The sequence below is a fragment of the Eschrichtius robustus genome, chromosome 2, assembly GCF_028021215.1.
Source record: "Eschrichtius robustus isolate mEscRob2 chromosome 2, mEscRob2.pri, whole genome shotgun sequence".
NCBI classification, from domain to species: domain Eukaryota; kingdom Metazoa; phylum Chordata; class Mammalia; order Artiodactyla; family Eschrichtiidae; genus Eschrichtius; species Eschrichtius robustus.
This window is the reverse complement of record NC_090825.1, coordinates 62,513,011-62,534,345: the sequence shown is the minus strand read 5'-3', so window position 1 is coordinate 62,534,345 and position 21,335 is coordinate 62,513,011. Positions and strand designations below refer to the sequence as shown.

Genomic DNA, 21,335 nt, shown 5'->3' with positions numbered 1-21,335 from the left:
CTTTTTTAATGTGGCTCACATTATATTTCTCTTGGACACCATCATTATAGTTACTTATGAGTTTAAGAAGGACCCCACAGGAAACAAGTTAGAAATAATAAAAAGTCTATACAATTATATATATTTCCTTATGTTTAGAAATCTCCTTCAAAGACACTATTACCTACGGCTGGTCTGAGATGAGTTTTTAGAGGAGGATGAGGCTGAACATGTCCAGGACCTTCAGTTTTTATTTCATGAAGTTTTAAGAAATTAGTTCTTCAAAAACAAGTATGTAATTACATTAATTATTTTGAATCTATAAGAAAGAAACCAATTAATAGGAAATACAAATTACACCCTTTTTAGCCATCTGTAGAAAAGTGTCTAAAAGTTCAGAGCCTTTAAAAATGACTTCCTAGGGACTTCCCTGGTGGTTCAGTGGTTAAGACTCCACGCTCCCAGTGCAGGGGGCCCGGGCTCAACCCCTGGTCAGGGAACTAGATCCCGCATGCCACAACTAAGAGCCTGCATGCCGCAGCTAAAAAGATCCCGCATGCCTCAACTAAGACCCAGCACAGACCAATAAATAAATAAATAAATAAATAAAATATTAAAAAAAGAAAAAAAAAGACTCCCTAAGACCACACACAGGCAGTGATAGATAGCTCTTTATCAATGGCTGCTCAGCTGGCAGGGATCACAACTAGTCTGGTTTGCTTCTGGTGTAGGATACATTTAGTCTTCAGTGACTTTGCCACTATCCCAGTGCATGCATTTTCTGGCAGTATTTCATTGTTCCTCTCAACATTATACTACATACACCAGCCATGAACAATCAGCCAAAAAAAGGGAAGGTTTTAGGCAATTTTCAGAGTGGTATTCATTATGGACATATTCTTAACACCTGACATAAGGTTAAATTAGCAGCCAAAAGCTATAAATAACATCCCAGCTACTTGAATATATGAAATGCAGGCTTATGTGAAGGTCCAGCACTGGGATTACCTAATCAGTGCCAACATGGTAGTTTTTGGCACAGGTTTAGGGGTTTACTGAGAAGCTACATGCTGAAGGGGACAAGGCAAGAGGTAGCAAGCACTGTGAAGTGGGACACAATCTACAGTCACCCAGTGTGGGAAAGATTCCCAGTCAGGCACACCTGAGTCTCTAGACACAGTCACACACTTGAGTGGACACATTTACATTCCTCTACAAAGCATGGTGTACATATGTACAAGCACAAATAGTTTGAAGTTATTTGGGGATCCAAAAACAGTAAGTGACCGATAATTAAGGCCTCTACAACTAACAGGAAAAAAGGGTGCCAACAGTCCCAAGACCCATGGCCATGGCAGACAGTGTTACTATCAAATGATGGTTAGAGCACATTAAAGTTAACACCCAACCACTTATCAAGATTTTTCATGCTTTCTGTTAAGCTACAGTGCAGATGCTGGTGGGGAGGGGTGGAGTTGGGGAGTGTGGAATCGGCACATTTTCCTGATGGACCCATGCCCAAAAGGGTAAAAACTGCTTTTAGTAATATTCTGATATATCCAAAACAGTATCTTCCAACATTTAATCAATATTTTAAAAACTAATGACACAGTTTCTGGGTTTTGTTTTATCTTTTTGTAATAAGTCTTTAAAATCCAGATGTATGCCTACATATAGTTCTACTCAGTTCTACTCTTTCAGAATCTTTGGGAGTGAAGGCCATGAATATGCATTTTTAATAAGCTCCCCCTGGTAGTTCTTAAGATCAGGCACAGTGATTCTTCCTTTACCTACTCCCACCTACTTCCCCCTTTAGTAAAGCCCATAGATACATATTCCATCAAGAGAGCGTAATGAGGGCTTCCCTGGTGGCGCAGTGGTTGAGAATCTGCCTGCCAATGCAGGGGACACGGGTTCGAGCCCTGGTCCAGGAGGATCCCACATGCCGTGGAGCAACTAAGCCCGTGAGCCACAACTACTGAGCCTGCACGTCTGGACCCTGTGCTCCACAACAAGAGAGGCTGCGATAGTGAGAAGCCCGCGCACCGCGATGAAGAGTGACCCCCGCTTGCCGCAACTAGAGAAAGCCCTGGCACAGAAACGAAGACCCAACACAGCCATAAATAAATAAATAAATAAATAATTCCCATTTAAAAAAAAAAGAAAGAGCATAATGATTAATAGAATGTATTTGCATACTTTATATTCTGCACAAATAATATTTCAGTTATGGTCATCAGCAATTCGATATACTATTTGATTTACAGCATGTGTTATCTTTACCAATTCTATGTATTTAGCATAATTTGTGCCACACAACTATATAAATTAGCTTATTAAAGCGTAGTGGGGGACAACTCTGTATTACCTTGGGAGAATGCCATATGTGTACCAATTCCCACAGGGTACTCAATAAGATATGTATATTATGTCAGCTGCCATTTTATATATGTCAGCTGCCATTTTATCTAGACAATGCAGTAATTACAATAAGCCCTAAATGATAAACTTTAAAGGCTTAGAAAGCTAAATAATCTGACAATGCAATGACTTTTCTAGATTCCCTTGTGGGCAGCTAACAAAGCATCAAAATTCAATATGCATAACAGTTTGCAACTGAAATACCTAAGTTAGAAAAAGCCTTTTCTGTTTTTTTAAAGCTAGAATAAGACTGTCACTTTACTAGAATAAGACTATCCTTTTTACTTGGGATATAGCTTGTACTGAAGAAATTTTTAATGAGCAGGATATAAAAAAACACAGCATTTACCCAGGAACATCTCTGTAAAGTACTTTTTTGGTTATGTTTCCAGAAACTACAGAAGTAAAACCTGAAGTTATGATCCAGGCTATAACTGAGCTGTATAATAAATAATGAACCTCAGATTCAATGAAATATAACAGACCTCATCATCCAATACAAAAGCTGTGTTACTGAACACTACTGAAGAAAAGTAAGACCATTTACTTGTTAGTTTTCCCAGTCTGTGCAAGGCAAAGCCTCCTCTTCATCCTCTGACTCAGGGGATGCTTCTTTGATTCTTCTAAGAGCTTCATGGATGCTCCGTGTTAGAGGGTCCGTGTCGGGCAGAAGCGTGAAGGATTCTCTCAAGACTTCCTTCTGTACCTTCTTCAATTTTACCCCCTTCCTTATCTGTGCCAAGATATTATCATCATCTTCATCAGGAAAAGGAGGCAGAGTTCGCTGTTCAACCTTTCTCAGGTGAAAACTACCACGCTTCAAGGAAGCCAGCACCTCATCCATGGGTGAGCTCACTTTAGAAAATGAAAGAGAACAATTATGATTGCACTTAAGAGTCAGGAACTGTGTAACCTCCAGACTCTAGGACTGTGATAGCCCAGGATGCTAAAAACACATCTACAGAAGGGACCATGAAGCATGGACAGAACATTGCCAGAACACAGGGGATACTAATTATGCTTGTTTAAAAAAAAAAAAAAAATTCCAAGACCCAAATTCCATGTCAGGCATTACTGGTATTCCTATCATTTCCCATGTGAGAGAAGTGAGCAGACTGGGGGCTGGGGGGTGATCTTTAGTATTATTATGGGTGAGACTCCTAAAGAGTTTCCATAATGCAAAAGTCCAATCTAAATTCAGACAGTGACTGGACTGCACATTTAATTTTAAAAAATTAAATTCTGGTTCATTATGGTGACTGTGTGTGTGTGTGTTTTTCTTTAATAACTGCTTTACATATGAAATTCCACTTGGGCTATGGTAAGAAATATTTTATAGGATGGTCTCTCAGATTAAATCGTAATATACAAATAAAATGTTCTCTCTGTGAATGCTAAAGCTCCTAAGGGCCAAAATTATTTGCTGTTTCAAAAACATCTTTATTAAGGCATATCTGACATGCAATAAATTATACATATTACTCCCTATTCTTCTTTGCTTTTTTATACAAGATATGCCAGGGTCCTCAATAAACATGTAGCCAAATGTTACATGGTTTTGCCAATGTTCTCCTGACCAGATAGCTTCCCTTTTCTTGTATTTCTGAGATTTAAAATCATATTCTAACACAAAAGGAGCCACCTAATACATGTTACCAAATAGATCAAGTCAAAAGATATAATTTAAAAAGCATCCCTAAGAGCTCAAGCAGGTCCATATTTGTGTCTGTACACATTTGCAAACATGGGTTGGTAAGAATTCTGCCATGCTGAGACCCTGAAAACCTGTTTGCTAGCAAATAATGTCCAAAAATAAAATGTTTAAAGCTTTGTAATGTCCTAGGAAATAAACAGTCCTTTAACTACATGCCTCAGTCAACAGATGAACTCAAAAATCTTTTTTTTTTTTAACTCACCTCTCTTCCTCTGCAAACCTTCAGCAGTCTTTTTGAGCTTCTTCCTGGCACTGACGAGCTGGCTGCTGTCGAAGAGGTGTGCTGAGGGGGCACTAGCTGACTTTGGGATCCTCTTCTCGTTCCCCTCCACTCTAGGCAGACCTTTCTCCAGTGTCTCTGGGGCGCCGTCCTTTCCGACAGGCAGAGGCGGTGGCGGTGGGGGAGGAGGAGGTGGCGGGGGAGGTGCCGGAGGAAGAGGTGGGGGGAGTGGATCTGCTGTGGCAGAACCTGGTTTAGGGTCAATCTTGCTCAGAAGTGGAGGAGATACGGCGGGAGGCAGTTCAGAGGTAACACCACCGGGAGGTAACAAAGTAGCTTCAAGTTGTGCTGATGAATTGTCTTCAAGCTGTGTGAGGTTTTGGGCTTCTGTTGTCTGTGATGACCTGAGCTTGCCCCTTCCTTCCTCCACTCCCTCACTTTTCTCTTCTACCTGTAGCGCTCCTGGCAGAGGGTCGCACTGGTCTTCACAGGACACGGGACTGGCTGCACTTCTTCTTCTTGCATGAGCCAGTCGCAATCTGGTTGATTTAAGTATGACCTGGCCTGGGTATCTCTAAGAAATCAGAAGTTATTATAACTGGTTAGATTATAATTTATGAACAAATGGCTGTTTATTTTCTCCCTCCAATGCAAGATTTTATTTCAGAGCTTTTGTGATTTTTCAGGGAAAATATACTGAAAACCAAAATATAATAATACCTTACAAATAATTATCACCAAATTCTTTATTATTTGCTTATCATCAAATCCTTCTCCCCTCTTATCCACTTAAGAGGTCAACTGTTCAGAATTACCACATGATTAAAGAAAGATCCTTAGTGAATAAAAGTACTAATTTAAATGGAAAAATAGCAGCAGTGTAAAATACGAAACAAATGATGTCAAACATATATATGCTACTGGTATGCAGAAAGCTAAAAAACTATTCTTAGATTCTTACATGTATTTTCAAATGCTTACAGATAAAAAATTAAAACATTAATGTTCTTCAAAGGGTAACATGGCATTTTTTAAAGCTCTGAAAACAATATATGCATTTAATGACAGAATAGAAGGAGAACGAATAAAATTTTTTGGAGTACTGATACACAGAACTCTCATTCTTTTACTATGGTAAAACCTAGCATTAATGCATTTGGCAGACAATATTTTCTTAACACAAAGCTTATCCTTGTGTTAAGGACCCCATTCCCACCCACCCCCACTCTTTCACTTGATCAAAAGCTCCCTTCACCTATAAGGAGACCCCTCAGAATAAAGAGTAGAAGTAAGGCTCTTGAGTGCTGCTAAGAACCAGAACTACCTAGTTTAAGCACATTCCAAGGACATGCTTAGCTGCTGTGATGTCAGTGTCCACAGTCATGGATAAGCCTGGCAAGAGAACTGCTGAAGCATTTCTCACGTATGTTGATCCACCCTCTAATTATGCCATTGGTCAGATTATTACCACAGTGTTGATGTACACAGAATTAATAACAAGTTGATGCTTAAAATGGATAGTCAGTTGTGAACTAACTTTATTAAATTCAAGAGGAATCCAGGCTTCCCAGAGGCCCTGACCATTCCTCTTCTATCGCTGAAGTGGTAAGCCAAGGACTGCCATAACTAAAATTGTTTTCTAGATAATAAAGGGACAATCAAGTTTTTCTCATAAAAGAAATCTTACAATAGGAGTATATATGTAGCTCTGTTTAAAAAGCAATGAAAAATAATAAATTGACCATACTTTTACTACCTGTTTAAAGGTTCGAAGTCTATCCAGTGTTCTCTGTCTTTCTTGGCTAACCCAGGCACTTTTTCTTTCTTCTTCATCATGTAATTTTTCTCTTTTCTGGTAAAAAAAAAAAAGAGTAATTCCATTACGATGTGTCCCATTATATTTTATCATTAATAGAAAAAAGAGAGTTCTCCTAATATGTAAGCTGGATTACTCCAAAGAATGATGTATTAAGCATTGTTTTGTGGCATGAAACACTATCAGTTCTAATTGAAATGATATTGTTGTTTCACTTTCTGCATGACCTACCAATTAAAAGACGTTTACTCTGTAAAGTAAATATTTTCTCTGAACTGAAAAATGTTTCATCTTTGGGGTTCTGGCTTGAACAATTTTATTATGCAATACTTGTAACTGCTATATTCTGCTAACTCAAATAGTTGACCTTAAAAACAAAAAACAACCACTTGTTTGGTAATTTAGATATTATATACGGGTTAAGCCTGATGTTCTGCAGATAATGTCTACTATTACTGAACCTGTTCCTCTTGCCACAAATCTAAGTGTGTGTTTTAATACCTCATTCAATTTTTTTCCTTCCCATTCCCCAATCCCAAACCTCTTTGATTTTGTATTCCCAAACTGGATTAACAGTATCACCACCCACCCAATGTTGGCCAAGTTAAACACGAATTGCTCTTTCTAAAGGAAAGAAAGTGGCATTCTTGGCAGGAGGATAAAGAGTGGGAGTAGTGCTTTTGACAACCTCACTACTGAGGGTCAGGTGACAGACAGGTAGTTACCAATTAGGGAATGCACTGCAGAGTGCCAAGATGGCCAACCACGTCCCCAGAGAGATGTAACTATCACATACAATACAGATCGGTTCCACTTTCTATCTCTTGATGAGGTGGGTTGAATCCTTTGTATATAAATCAGCCCATGGAACTCATGGTCAGGGTGCAGGGGTGTGCCAAGGGTGAATAAAGATGAACATTCTTCCATCTCTTCTTATGGCAGGTCAAGAAGACCTTTTCCCTTTAGAGAGCTCTCACTTGGGGAGTCTTTAGAGGTCAAAAAGGCCATTTATTAGTAGATAAAAAATCAGGTATTTCTCAGTAACAGTCCCAGATTGCTATATATAATCCTAAAGGTTTCCAGATGGGAAATTAAAGAAGATACGACCTGAGCTCTTCATTAAAAAGAAATAAACGTCCCATGTAGATTCTGTCCTTTACAGAGGAAAGCCCAGAATGGCTCAAGGACACAGTGAGGCAAGAACTTATCCCAACTCCTCACCCCTACTGCATACTCAGTTCCATTCACATAGCTGAGCCAACAAAAAGGAAGGAACTGAAAAAATCTCATATTTACATCTGGTAACCACCTGGAACTGGGAGTGAGCTTGTACTTTCCCACACTGGGATACATGCCATGGGATACTCAGGGACAAAGGGTCTTCTAAGGCCTATCGAGTAGCACTGGCTCAGAGATGAAGAGATTTTTCTATACTTAGAGTGTTTTATCTAATGAATATAGTGCTTAGTACTTGAGAAAAAAATTAGTTGTCTAAGAGATATTCAGCGTTTTCAAACTCTGAATCTGCATCTCTAAACATAATATACAAATAGCTGAATGTGAAGTTCAGAAATAAAACTTATCAATCATTTTGCTGGTCTGTCAGCCGGTATAACCAGAGTCAGATCATACTATTATCTAAAAGATCCCAAATGGAAAGAGAAAGTTTCAGACATGTTCAGGCATGAACTGATGGGTTTGTATGGACTTTTCATAGAGCACAGTACTGTATTTAAGAGCCTAGTGAGTAACAGGCCTGGGGTGAATATCACCTCTCCCCCTCTGGCTAGCTAGGGGAAAGTTATTTAACGAAGATAATTTACCCTTTTGTGGAGGGGAGGTGGGGAGGGAATACTTACTAGATGGTGACACAAGGGGCTTTGAGTTTCTGTTAACATTGTTTAACAAGCTGGGTGCTAGCTGTATGCATATGTTCATCTAGTGAAAATGAAAACTTATGAGCTGTACACTTGTGTGGGTGATAAAGGTGGTTTAAAGCCAGATTTGATCTAAGCCAACTTTCATTTTCCTCTAGCTTTGCATGTTAAGAATTGATGATTAATGGATTCATTCTCCTACAGTGAGGTATTCCACCCAAAGTCGGTAGTAGGCAAAATTATAAGGCAAATGACATTCATCTTTGAGATTTCCCCAAATATCAATTTCCTCTTTTTACTCATCTTTGCCACGTAAAACTCTTTGAGAAAGGATTTGATACTCATTCATTCTAAAAGGCGAATTAGTTCCTCCATCCATAAAAATATTGGCATTTTATCAGAATCCAAAACCTTCACGCAATAAGGAACGCATTCTAAGTGTGGAGTTTAAAGCTGACAGCGTAGAGGCCGATGGTGAGAGTAGGAGGCATTCTTATTCATCTAACTCTTAAGCTGGCCCACAGTCTGACTTTCCTTACAAAGCAGTTCCTGGCCCATGAAAACAGTACTGAACAATAAAAATACAATAAATTTGCTGTTGATTTAAGATGAATCTTACAGTTTACGGGTAGTTTGGCTACTCTTACGTGTTTAAATTCAAGAGTTTTAGCTAATATGTGCTGAAATGAGCTTGAAGGATAACATCAAAACCCCTACAGCAGCTAACATCATTCTTAATCACAACAAATTAGAAGCTTTCTGAAGACCAGGAAAAGACAAAGAAGTCTCCTCCCACCACTCTTTTTCAACACCCTACTGGAAATCCTAGCTAACACAATAAGAAGAGCAAGTAAAAGGTATACAGACTGCTACAAAAGAACTAAACTGCCTTTATTTGCATATGACCTGATTGTCTACCTAGAAAATCTCAAAGAACAACCAAAAAAGCTACTAGAACTAATACACAATTATAACAAGATTGCAAGGTACAGGGTTGACATATAAAAGCCAACTGCTTTCTAATGTAACAGCAATGAAACACTAGAATTATGAACCTTTTATATAACCCCTACAATACTATTTACATTACCACACCCCAAAAAGCAGATAGATAAATTTAGGTATAAATCTAATAAAATGTGAACAAGATCAATGAGGCAAGCTATAACTCTTAGAAAAGAAATCAAAGAAGAACTAAATAAAGAGATATTCCTTGTTCATGTATAGGAAGACTCAATACTATTAACATATCAATTATTGAGAGGGCAGACAGCAGAAGCAAGAAGAACTATAATCCTGCAGCCTGTGGAATGAAAGCCACATTCACAGAAAGATACACAAAATGAAAAGGCAGAGGACTATGTACCAGATGAAGGAACAAGATAAAACCCCAGAAAATCAACTAAATGAAGTGGAGATAGGCAACCTCCCAGAAAAAGAATTCAGAATAATGATAGTGAAGATGATCCAGGACCTTGGAAAAAGAATGGAGGCAAAGTTCGAGAAGATGCAAGAAATATTTAACGAAGATGTAGAAGAATTGAAGAACAAACCAAGAATACAAAAACTGAAATGAAAAATACACTAGAAGGAATCAATAGCAGAATAACTGAGGCAGAAGAACGGATAAGTGACCTGGGAGACAGAATGGTGGAATTCACTGCCGCGGAACAGAATAAAGAAAAAAGAATGAAAAGAAATGAAGACCGCCTAAGAGACCTCTGGGACAACATTAAACGCACCAACATTCTAATTATAGGGGTCCCAGAAGGAGGAGAGAGAGAGAAAGAACCTGAGAAAATATTTGAAGAGATCATAGTCGAAAACTTCCCTAACATGGGAAAGGAAACAGCCACCCAAGTCCAGGAAGCACAACGAGTCCCAGGCAGGATAAATTCAAGGAGAAACACGCCAAGACACATAGTAATCAAACTGACAAAAATTAAAGACAAAGAAAAATTATTAAAAAAAACAAGGGAAAAACGACAAATAACATACAAGGGAATCCCATAAGCTTAACAGCTGATTTCTCAGCAGAAACTCTACAGGACAGAGGGAGTGGCACGATATATTTAAAGTGATGAAAGGGAAGAACCTACAATCAAGATTACTCTACCCAGAAAAGATCTCATTCAGATTTGACAGAGAAATCAAAAGCTTTACAGACAAGCAAAAGCTAAGAGAATCTAGCACCACCAAACCAGCTCTACAAAAAATGCTAAAGGAACTTCTCTAAGTGGAAGACACAAGAAAAGGACCTATAAAACGAACCCAAAACAATTAAGAAAATGGTAATATGAACATACATATCGATAATTACCTTAAATGTGAATGGATTAAATGCTCCAACCAAAAGACACAGGTTGGCTGAATGGATACAAAGACAAGACCTGTATATATGTTGTCTACAAGAGACCCACTTCAGACCTAGGGACACATACAGACTGAAAGTGAGGGGATGGAAAAACATATTCCACGCAAATGGAAATCAAAAGAAAGCTGGAGTAGCAATACTTGTATCAGATAAAATAGACTTTAAAATAAAGACTATTACAAGAGACAAGGAAGGACACTACATAATGATCAAGGGATCAATCCAAGAAGACGATATAACAATTATAAATATATATGCACCCAACACAGGAACACCTCAATACATAAGGAAAATGCTAATAGCTATAAAAGAGGAAATCAACAGTAACACAATAATAGTGGGGGACTTTAACACCTCACTTACACCAATGGGCAGATCATCCAGACAGAAACTTAATAAGGAAACACAAGCTTTAAATGACACAATAGACCAGACAGATTTAACTGACATTTATAGGACATTCCATCTGGTAACAGATTACACTTTCTTCTCAAGTGTACACGTAACACTCTCCAGGACAGATCACATCTTGGGTCACAAATCAAGCCTCGGTAAATTTAAGAAAATTGAAATCATATCAAGCATCGTTTCTGACCACACTGCTTATGAGATTAGAAATAAATTACAGGGAAAAAACTGTAAAAAACACAAACACATGGAGGCTAAACAATACGTTACTAAATAACCAAGGGATCACTGAAGAAATCAAAGAGGAAATCAAAAAATACCTAGGGACAAATGACCATGAAAACGCAATGATCCAAAACCTATGGGATGCAACAAAAGCAGTTCTAAGAGGAAAGTTTATAGCAATACAATCCTACCTTAAGAAACAAGAAAAATCTCAAACAATCTAACCTTACACCTAAAGGAACTAGAGAAAGAAGAACAAACAAACCCAAAGTTAGTAGAAGGAAAGAAATCATAAAGATCAGAACAGAAATAAATGAAATAGAAACAAGGAAAACAATAGCAAAGATCAATAAAACTAAAAGCTGGTTCTTTGAGAAGAAAAACAAAATTGATAAGTCTTTAGCCAGACTCATCAAGAAAAAGAGGGAGAGGACTCAAATCAATAAAATTAGAAATGAAAAAGGAGAAGTTACAACAGACACCACAGAAATACAAAGCATCCTAAGAGACTACTACAAGCAACTCTATGCCAACAAAATGGACAACCTGGAAGAAATGGACAAATTCTTAGAAAGGTATAACCTTCCAAGACTGAACCAGGAAGAAGCAGAAAATATGAACAGACCAATCACAAGTAATGAAATTGAAACTGTGATTAAAAATCTTCCAACAAACAAAAGTCCAGGACCAGATGGCTTCACAGGTGAATTCTATCAAATATTTAGAGAACAGCTAACACCCATCCTTCTCAAAGTCTTCCAAAAAATTGCAGAAGGAACACTCCCAAACTCATTCTACGAGGCCACCATCACGCTGATACCAAAACCAGACAAAGATACTACAAAAAAAGAAAATTACAGACCAGTATCACTGATGAATATAGATGCAAAAGTCCTCAACAAAATACTAGCAAACAGAATCCAACAACACATTAAAAGGATCATACACCATGATCAAGTGGGATTTATCCCAGGGATGCAAGGATTCTCCAATATACACAAATCAATCAATGTGATACACCATATTAACAAATGGAAGAATAAAAAGCATATGATCACCTCAACAGATGCAGAAAAAGCTTTTGACAAAACTCAACACCCTTTTATGATAAAAACTCTCCAGAAAGTGGGCACAGAGGGAACCTACCTCAACATAATAAAGGCCATATATGACAAACCCACAGCAAACATCATTCTCAATGGTGAAAAACTGAAAGCATTTCCTCTAAGATCAGGAACGAGACAAGGATGCCCACTCTCACCACTATTATTCAACATAGTTTTGGAAGTCCTAGCCACGGCAATCAGAGAAGAAAAAGAAATAAAAGGAATACAAATTGGAAAAGAAGAAGTAAAACTGTCACTGTTTGCAGATGACATGATACTATACATAGAGAGTTCTAAAGATGCCACCAGAAGACTACTAGAGCTAATCAATGAATTTGGTATAAAGTTGCAGGATACAAAATTAATGCACAGAAATCTCTTGCATTCCTATATGCTAAAAACAAAAGATCAGAAAGAGAAATTAAGGAAACAATCCCATTCACCACTGCAACAAAAAGAATAAAATACCTAGGAATAAACCTACCTAAGAAGGTAAAAGACCTGTACTCAGGAAACTATAAGACACTGATGAAAGGAATCAAACATGACACAAACAGATGGAGAGATATATCATGTTCGTGGATTGGAAGAATCAATATTGTGAAAATGACTATACTACCCAAAGCATCTACAGATTCAGTGCAATTCCTATCAAATTACCAATGGCACTTTTTACAGAAATAGAAAAAAAAAATCTTAAAATCTATGGAGACACAAAAGACCCCGAATAGCCAAAGCAATCTTGAGGGGAGAAAACAGAGCTGGATGAATCAGACTCCCTGACTTCAGACTATACTACAAAGCTACAGTAAATCAAGACAATATGGTACTGGCACAAAAACAGAAAGATAGATCAATGGAACAGTACAGAAAGCCCAGTGATAAACCCACGCACCTATGGTCAACTAATCTATGACAAAGGAGGCAAGGATATACAATGGAGAAAAGACAGCCTCTTCAGTAAGTGGTGCTGGGAAAACTGGACAGCTACATGTAAAAGAATGAAAGTAGAACACTCTCTGACACCATACACAAAAATAAACTCAAAATGGATTAAAGACCTAAATGTAAGACCAGACACTGTAAAACTCCTAGAGGAAAACATAGGAAGAACACCCTTTGACATAAATCACAGCAAAATCTTTTTTGACCTACCTCCTAGAGTAATGGAAATAAAAACAAAAATAAACAAATGGGACCTAATGAAACTTAATAGCTTTTGCACAGCAAAGGAAACTACAAACAAGATGAAAAGACAACCCTCAGAATGGGAGAAAATATTTGCAAACGAATCAACGGACAAAGGATTAATATACAAGCAGCTCATGCAGCTCAATATTAAAAAAACAAACCCAATCAAAAAATGGGCAGAAGACCTAAATAGACATTTCTCCAAAGAAGATATACAGATGGCCAAGAGGCACATGAAAAGCTGCTCAACATCACTAATTACTGGAGAAATGCAAATCAAAACTACAATGAGGTATCACCTCACACCGGTTAGAATGGGCATCATCAGAAAATCTACAAACAACAAATACTGGAGAGGGTGTGGAAAAAAGGGAACCCTCTTGCACTGCTGGTAGGAATGTAAATGGATACAGCCACTGTGGAGAACAGTATGGAGGTTCCTTAAAAAACTAAAAATAGAATTACCATATCACCCAGCATATACTGGGCACATACCCAGAGAAAACCGTAATTCAAAAAAACACATGCACCCCAATATTCACTGCAGCACTATTTACAATAGCCAGGTCATGGAAGCAACCTAAATGCCCATCGACAGATGAATGGATAAAGAATATGTGGTACATATATACAAGGGACTATCAGCCATAAAAAGGAACGAAATTGGGTCATTTGTAGAGATGTGGATGTACCTAGAGACTGTCATACAGAGTGCCGTTAAGTCAGAAAGAGAAAAACAAATACCGTATATTAACGCATATATGTGGAATCGAGAAAAATGGTACAGATGAACCAGTTTGCAAGGCAGAAATAGAGACACAGATGTAGAGAACAAACGTATGGACACCAAGGGGGGAAAGCAGCGCGGGAGGGGGATGAATTGGGAGATTGGGATTGACATATATACACTAATATGTATAAAATAGATGACTCATAAGAACCTGCTGTATAAAAAAGATAATAATAATATTAAAACAAACAAACAAAAACACTCTGCTCTTGGAGATAATGTCAAAGAATGAAAAGGCAAGCCATAGATTAGGAGCAAGTATTTGCAACAGACATATCTGAAAGGGGCTATTATCCACAATAAGAAAACAAATAACCTAATTAAAAATGAACAAAATATCTAACACTTACTAAAGAAGAGGTACAGATGGTAGATAAGCCTTGTGAGAACATGCCCAACATCCTACACCATTAGGGAACTGCAAACTAAAACAACTATGAGGTACCACTACACACTTATTAGAATGGCTAAATTCCAAAACACTGACAACATTAAATGGAGGATATGGAGCAAAAGGAACTCTAAATTCATTGCTAGTGAGAATGTAAAATGGTACAGCCACTTTGGAAGACAATTTGGCAGTTTCCTACAAGGTAAGCATACTCTTCCCGTAAGATCCAGCAATCATGCTCTTTGCTATTTACCAAAAGAGCTGAAAACTTAATGTGCACTCAAAAACCTTCCCACAGTATCAGCTTTATTCGTAAGTGTCAAAACTTGGAAGCAAGATGTCTTCACCAGGTGAATGGACAAATAAACTGTGGTATATCCAGACAATGGAATATTATTCAGTGGTAAGAAACAATCTACCATGCCATGCAAATAAAAAGAGGAACCTTAAGTGCAAATTACAAGTTACATAAGCCAATATGAAACAGCTACATATATGGTTCCAATTAAACGTTCAGGGGAAAGGCAAAACAAAAGATCAGTGGTTGCCAGGAGTTTGCGGAGAGAGGGGTATGAAAAGGTGGAGCACAGGGAATTTTTAGGGCAGTGAAAATATTCTGTATGATACTATAATGGTGGATTCATGTCATTATATATTTGGCAAAACCAATAGAATGTACAGCACTAAGGATGAACTGTGGACTTTGGGTGGTAATGATGTGCCAATGTTGGTTCAGACTGTAACAAATATACCACTCTTGTGTGGGACTGCACTGGTAGAGGAAGCTGTGCTATAAGGAGTATATACACAATTGGGCCTCTGAACCTGAGGGTTCCATATCCTTGGATTCAAACAACCTCGGATTGAAAATACTCAGGGGGCAAAAAAACCACAGAAGGTTCCAAAAAGCAAAACTCGAAGAATTTGCCTACTGGCAACTACTTACATAGCATTTACATTATATAAGGTATTATAAGTAATCTAGAGATGAAGAATATAGGAGGATGTGCACAAGTTACGTGCAAGTACTATGCTATTTTATATAAGGGACTGGAGATTTTGGTGGGGAGGTTGGGGGAGTTGGAAGGGCAGGTGTCCTGGAACCAATTTCCCCATGGACACTGAGGAATGGCTGTACAGTGACTTAATGCTAACATCTAGCTATAACATTTTCTTATTCTCTACAGATTTTATTCACTTTGAGATACGTAAAATTCGAAGTTTTATTCTAAGTCTTCCAGAGTGCAAACTTACTAGTTGTACTGTGTGGTGGGTTCTATATTCATCTTCACTCCGAAGGCGCTGTTGGAATTTTTCTTTGTGTTTTGCAATACAAATTTCCTATAAATACATGAAATGTGTTTTAATATAAGTGAAACTTGAAAGACTCAAAATCTAATTCAATTTGATAAATTTTAATCTTAACATATACCTACACAGCAAGTAAGCCACCTCTGGTTTCTCATCTGGAATATCAAAGCAGCATAAGCCAAATAATTAGGATCTTAAAAGACTCTTCTATTAAACTACTTAACATCTGTAGAATTCCTGATTTCTCCCTTTTCTTGGAAGGGAAGGAATGGGGTATGGTAGAGTGGAAGGGGGGTGTACCTAGATAATCTCAAAAGTTTCTTTCAAATCTGAAGACTGTGGCCAGAAGATTCTAAGTATTATTGTACTCTTTAAACTAGTCTGAGCAAAAAAGGACACATAACTCTTGACTTAAACTCTGTTTCTTAAGTGCTCTCTGATGAAGTAAAGAACATGATTTTGCCTGGATTGGTTTAAACAATATCATGAAATCTGAATCTTTTGATCATAGACTTCAGAGCTAAAAAGACACCTTAAAGACTAGAAAGTACAATAATAGTATGCTACAGATTTACATGAAAATAATATTAAGAGATATGTGCTCTTTACACATACCCTATCATCTGGCAACTTCCTACTGGCACCATGCTAAGTCTTCATTTTCTCTGGGTCCTTCCGGAGAAGTCCTCCAGATAAACATTAGTTTCTAACACTCTCAAAGCTATACCAAAAGATTAGTCTTATAACCTCGTTAAGTCATACATGAATAACCTTTCAGGCCAGGAAGCTGTATTTTAAAGCAGCTCTTTTATCTCCTTCCTATCTTTACCCACACTGCATTGACTCTACTGCCTAACAAGTATTGATCATGGATTGAACCTGTCCAAGGCAGTCCCCAAGGGGGAAAAGTGGCATGATGTAGTGATATAATGGCTCAGGCTTCCAAGTCACACAGACCTAGGATAGTATCCTACTTTGACCCATACTAGCTGCTTTTCCTTAGGTAATTTATTTAACGACTGGAAGCCTTAGTTCCCTTGGTTATAAAATGAGCATACAAGTCTACAATTCCTTATCAAGAACAGAACTCAGATGTGTTTCAAAATTAATTTTTTTTTTAATTTTAGAAAGGTGATATGTTGCATACACCATCTATTGCCCAGTAACTCCAGCAGGATCTGACGCAATACCCCATAATAAGTATTACTGATGTTTTTGCAGCGAAACAGATGAATAGTCAAAGTAAGTAGGACAAAGAAATGTTCAGGTCTGGGCTTGCCACCAAATCAAGTATCAGAATGCTTTTTGGCTACTGGGAGAATAAAAGAAGATAATATACATAAAGAACGATGTTATTTCTATTATTCTTCTTGAAAAGTTTAATCACAAAGCATAGACCTCAAGTCCTCATGGCACAGCCAGAGACCATCTTTGTTCTTTCAAGAGGGGAAGCAGGGCGTGATTTACTTATAGCCAGAGAACTACCCCTGGGTATGAAATTCTAGTGTGGGTGCCAGATTAACCACGGAGCCTGTGACCCTGGGGATGCTGACATGCAGACAACAAGGAATGTAGGCTGCTGTTACAAAGAGAGCCATTCTGATCTTTGGTAAAGTATGACTGATCTTTCTTCTCAGAACAGTGTTTCTAAGTTCCTCTCTTTCCAGCCCTTCTTTTGTCATTCCTCCTTCCCTCTGCAGTTCTGTCACCTAAGCCGTTGGATTTGGGGGTCTGGGGGCAGGGAAAGGGGAGGACAGGGGGTAAGACCATTCAGAGACCCTTGGCTGTGTGCTGTGATAGGTCACAGCAGATCAGAGGCTGCGGTGTAAATGGGCAGAATCTACAGGGCTGAGTTTCCCTACCTCAGATAGTTTAGTTTAATATAAGAATGAAGAGTGAAGAAGATAGATTAAATTGGTACACACTTTTATATATAAATAAAAATTTCTTTGAAGACTGAGGTCAGAACCAGTCAACTTAATTGTAGAGCATCCCTGGCCTCCTTAAAATAAAAAGGAGCCAGGAATTGCATTACATGGAATCCTGTAGTCATGATCAGAGCCACCTTTGGGTGGCTGAGGGAAACAGCATATCACCACTGGCTGTTCCAATGTGTTTAAGAGAGTAATGCTCAGACAACCATATAATGTCAATATAATGGCCCAAGTATTGAGAAGATACAACTCGTACTCAGTTTTAAAAGGTATGTGGCATTAGTGACAAATTGGGTTAGAATTATTGGATATGGGTCAAAGATTAAGTAATGAATAAAAGCAAGATGTAAAATTAAGGTTATATTCAATAAATATGTAACCTATTATACCTTTTTATTTCTGAGGTATGCTTTCTTGGCTGAAACCCGTCCACGTCTTGCCTCCAGCTGCCGTGCTTTCTGCTGAAGTTTCTGTAGCTCTTCTCTCTGTAAATGCACAGACGCTGCCATCTCTTCCTTCTCCAGCATGGCCTCCATGCTTTCGTAAGTGTCATAGTATACCACTTCATCTCTCTTTTCTGTTACAAAACAGCAACAAGGGGTAGTGGTTAAGAGCATGGGCTACGGAGCCAGACAGAACAGGGCTCTGATCCACTCACTGATTCTATAACCTCAGGCAAAGCCATTACCCCTTTGTAAAATAGTGATTAGGAAATATACCTCTTAGGGGGAATGTGTGTGCCAGTGTCTGGCACATAGTCAAGTGCTCAATGTAAAATGCCAAGAACCTTGTCTCCCAAATTAAAAATTTGAGAATACAGATTCTGGCTGAAGCAACAAAGCAAGTTACTTACAAAGTAAGTAGGAAGGAATAACATAGTTGCACTGCTACATCTACTAAATCACTTGTTTGACTTTACATTAAGTTTTCTTAGCCTCAACAGAAGAAATAAAACTGGTGTCCATGTACATTTTCCCTATGTATGCAAACAAATACATGGGGAAATTCCATCATTCATTCAAATGTATTTTTGTGGACTTATGTATTAGACACACATCATACCCGATATAAGTCTTTTGATGCTTTCCAGTTGTGCTGTCAACAGTAGCTCTTCACACTTTAAGATTTCAAACTGCACTTCATACAACTGAAGTTGCAGATCATAATAATCAGCTTCTAATTGATCCAATTGAGCGATGGCTTCTGTACCGCCCTGCAAACTCTGCATCTGCATTGAAAATAAAAATAAGAACATATCTAGTTTGAGAGAACAAGAAATTAAGTTATGATTAGAAATGAATACTAACTAATCAGACAGGATAAATCCATGAAGCAACTGAACACCAGCAGACAATGTGGGATCAGAGGCTCATGTACAGATAATTTAAGAACCTACTAAATTTGTGTATAAAGCTGTGTGTACATGCATATTTTTCTCTGAGTAGTGTTCCTAGCTTTCAGGAACACTACTCAGAGAAAGTCTGTGACTTAAAAGAGGTGAGAATGACGATAATCAAGACTCGGTTAAAAAGGAATAGTACTTACTCCTAAGTGTGGTTAAAAATTTTTTAAGTCAAATAGAATTTTGCTTGCCTGGGTGATATTTAATGTTTCAGCGTTACTTTACAAATTGTTTGATGTTTAGCATTATACCATGGCAAATACCACTGCCACATCAGGAAGACGTTTTTGTTTTTAAAATAACCTAAGGAGATGTGACATATCAACATTTTTTTTAAAGAACAAAAGTCTCCCCATAATTTAAACCACAGAGTAGTACTGTACTATAAAGCAAGGGATTTGTTTCGGCTGGGCTTAATAAATCCCATTTGGTCTGTTTCTCATGAGTCATGTGGTCATGTTAAATTAATGCTAATAAAACTAGTGCAGTCATCATCACAGATATATATAAAAAGCACAATGCATATATTGTATCACTCAACAGGCATAAACCTGGAAAGAATGACTAACTGACAGCTTTACCAAATCCTTTGACGAATTCAAACACAATCGAGAACATTCAAAAACAGACTATTAAGGTACTATTAAGGATAACCCCAGGGAAAATGACCCCACAGATAAACATGCCAGACTCCCTGGCCCATTTCAGCCTCATCCTTCCTCTACCATAGGAGACCAGTTCCAGTAAGAAATGTTCTTGCAATAGCACATAGTTATAAATCTTACCTCAGCAGCTCTTTTAGGCACCCTATGTTGTCATTACAATTCATCCTGGTTAGAATAAAGCTAGTCAATCTGATGAAGACAGTGGCACTCTATTTCAGTCAATAAAATGCTAGCATTTCAAGTTTTAAAGTTCAAGACCTTAAGAAAATTCCAGATACCTAGTAACATAAAGGAGAAAGCTAACTAGAAAAGAAGATTAGAGTACAAATGCCTCAGGTGAAGGAGAGATGGAGCTGAAATCTGTGAAGAGATTCTGAATAGTGTGGAAAAGTTCAGAACAAGTTCTAATTTTTCCTTTAACAATAGTAGCAAATCAGAAAATGTAAGGGAAAAATAAATCCATTAACAAATCTAAATCCATAATTTAAAATCCATTAACAAAAAGATCTTTCTAGATCGTACCCTTAAAATATTATAGATTACCTCATACACTATTTTTTAAACAAGAGTTAGACATGCATATGCACATTCGTAGAACAATATATTTTACATAAAGCTGTATTAATAAAAGCAGTGATGACATTTTGTTCTTCTCTAGAGAATATACAACTTTCACAAATACATACTCAATGTATTTAGAAGCCAATATGGTCAAGCCACAGAATGGGAGCAAATATTTGCAAATCATATATTTGATAAGACTTGTATCTGGAAGATGTAACGAACTCTTTCAATTCAGTGATTTAAAAAACCCAATGTTAGGGAGTTCCCCGGCAGTCCAGTGGATCCCGCAAGCCTAGCAGCACAGCTCCCCCACAAAAAAAACAATTTTTAATGGGCAAATGACCTGAATAGACACTTCTGCAAAGAAGATATATAAGTGGCCAATAAGCACATGGAAAGATACTGGACATAAATGCCATCAGAGAAAGGCAAATCAAAGCCACGAGATACCACTTCACACCCACCACGGTGCCTATAATAAAAAAGACAGTGTTTAGTGATAATGTAAAGAAAGATGTGGAGAAATTCTATCCTTTGTACACTGCTGGTGGGAATGTAAATGGTACAGCTGCTTTGGAAAACAGTCTGACAGTTCCTCAACAGGTTAAATAGCATTTCACGCCAAGATAAATGAAAACCTTGCACATGGATGTTCATAGCAGCTTTATTCATAAAGCTCCAAAAGTAGAAAGAACCCAAAAGTTCATCAACTGATGAATGCATAAAATGTGGTGTGTATCATTTGGCCAAAAAAAGTAAATTAAGTAGTGATGCATGCTACAATATGGATGCACCTTGAAAACATTACACTACGAGGGGGAAAAAGCATTAAAAAAATCGCATCTTTTATGATTCCATTTATATGAAATGTCCAGAATAGTAAATCTATAGAGACAGAAAATAGTTGCCTAGGTGTGGGGAGGACCGAAGGGGAGATAGGAAACGAG

At 37.8% G+C, this 21,335-nt stretch overlaps 1 protein-coding gene across 2 annotated transcripts in view; it reads right to left on the bottom strand.

Annotated features, from left to right (window-relative positions):
- Positions 1-21,335, bottom strand: part of JMY (junction mediating and regulatory protein, p53 cofactor) — a 72,097-nt gene that overhangs the window by 5,981 nt on the left and 44,781 nt on the right. The window contains exons 5-10 of one of the 2 annotated variants that reach the window (XM_068535559.1): positions 18,820-18,985; positions 18,147-18,334; positions 15,767-15,853; positions 6,082-6,186; positions 4,317-4,908; positions 2,948-3,255 (exon numbers count right to left, since the gene is read on the bottom strand). In XM_068535559.1, the coding sequence (XP_068391660.1) occupies positions 2,951-3,255; positions 4,317-4,908; positions 6,082-6,186; positions 15,767-15,853; positions 18,147-18,334; positions 18,820-18,985 (1,443 nt within the window). In that variant the 3' untranslated portion in view covers positions 2,948-2,950. The remainder of the gene's footprint in view (positions 1-2,947; positions 3,256-4,316; positions 4,909-6,081; positions 6,187-15,766; positions 15,854-18,146; positions 18,335-18,819; positions 18,986-21,335) is intronic. The other variant, XM_068535560.1, reaches the window with a different exon arrangement.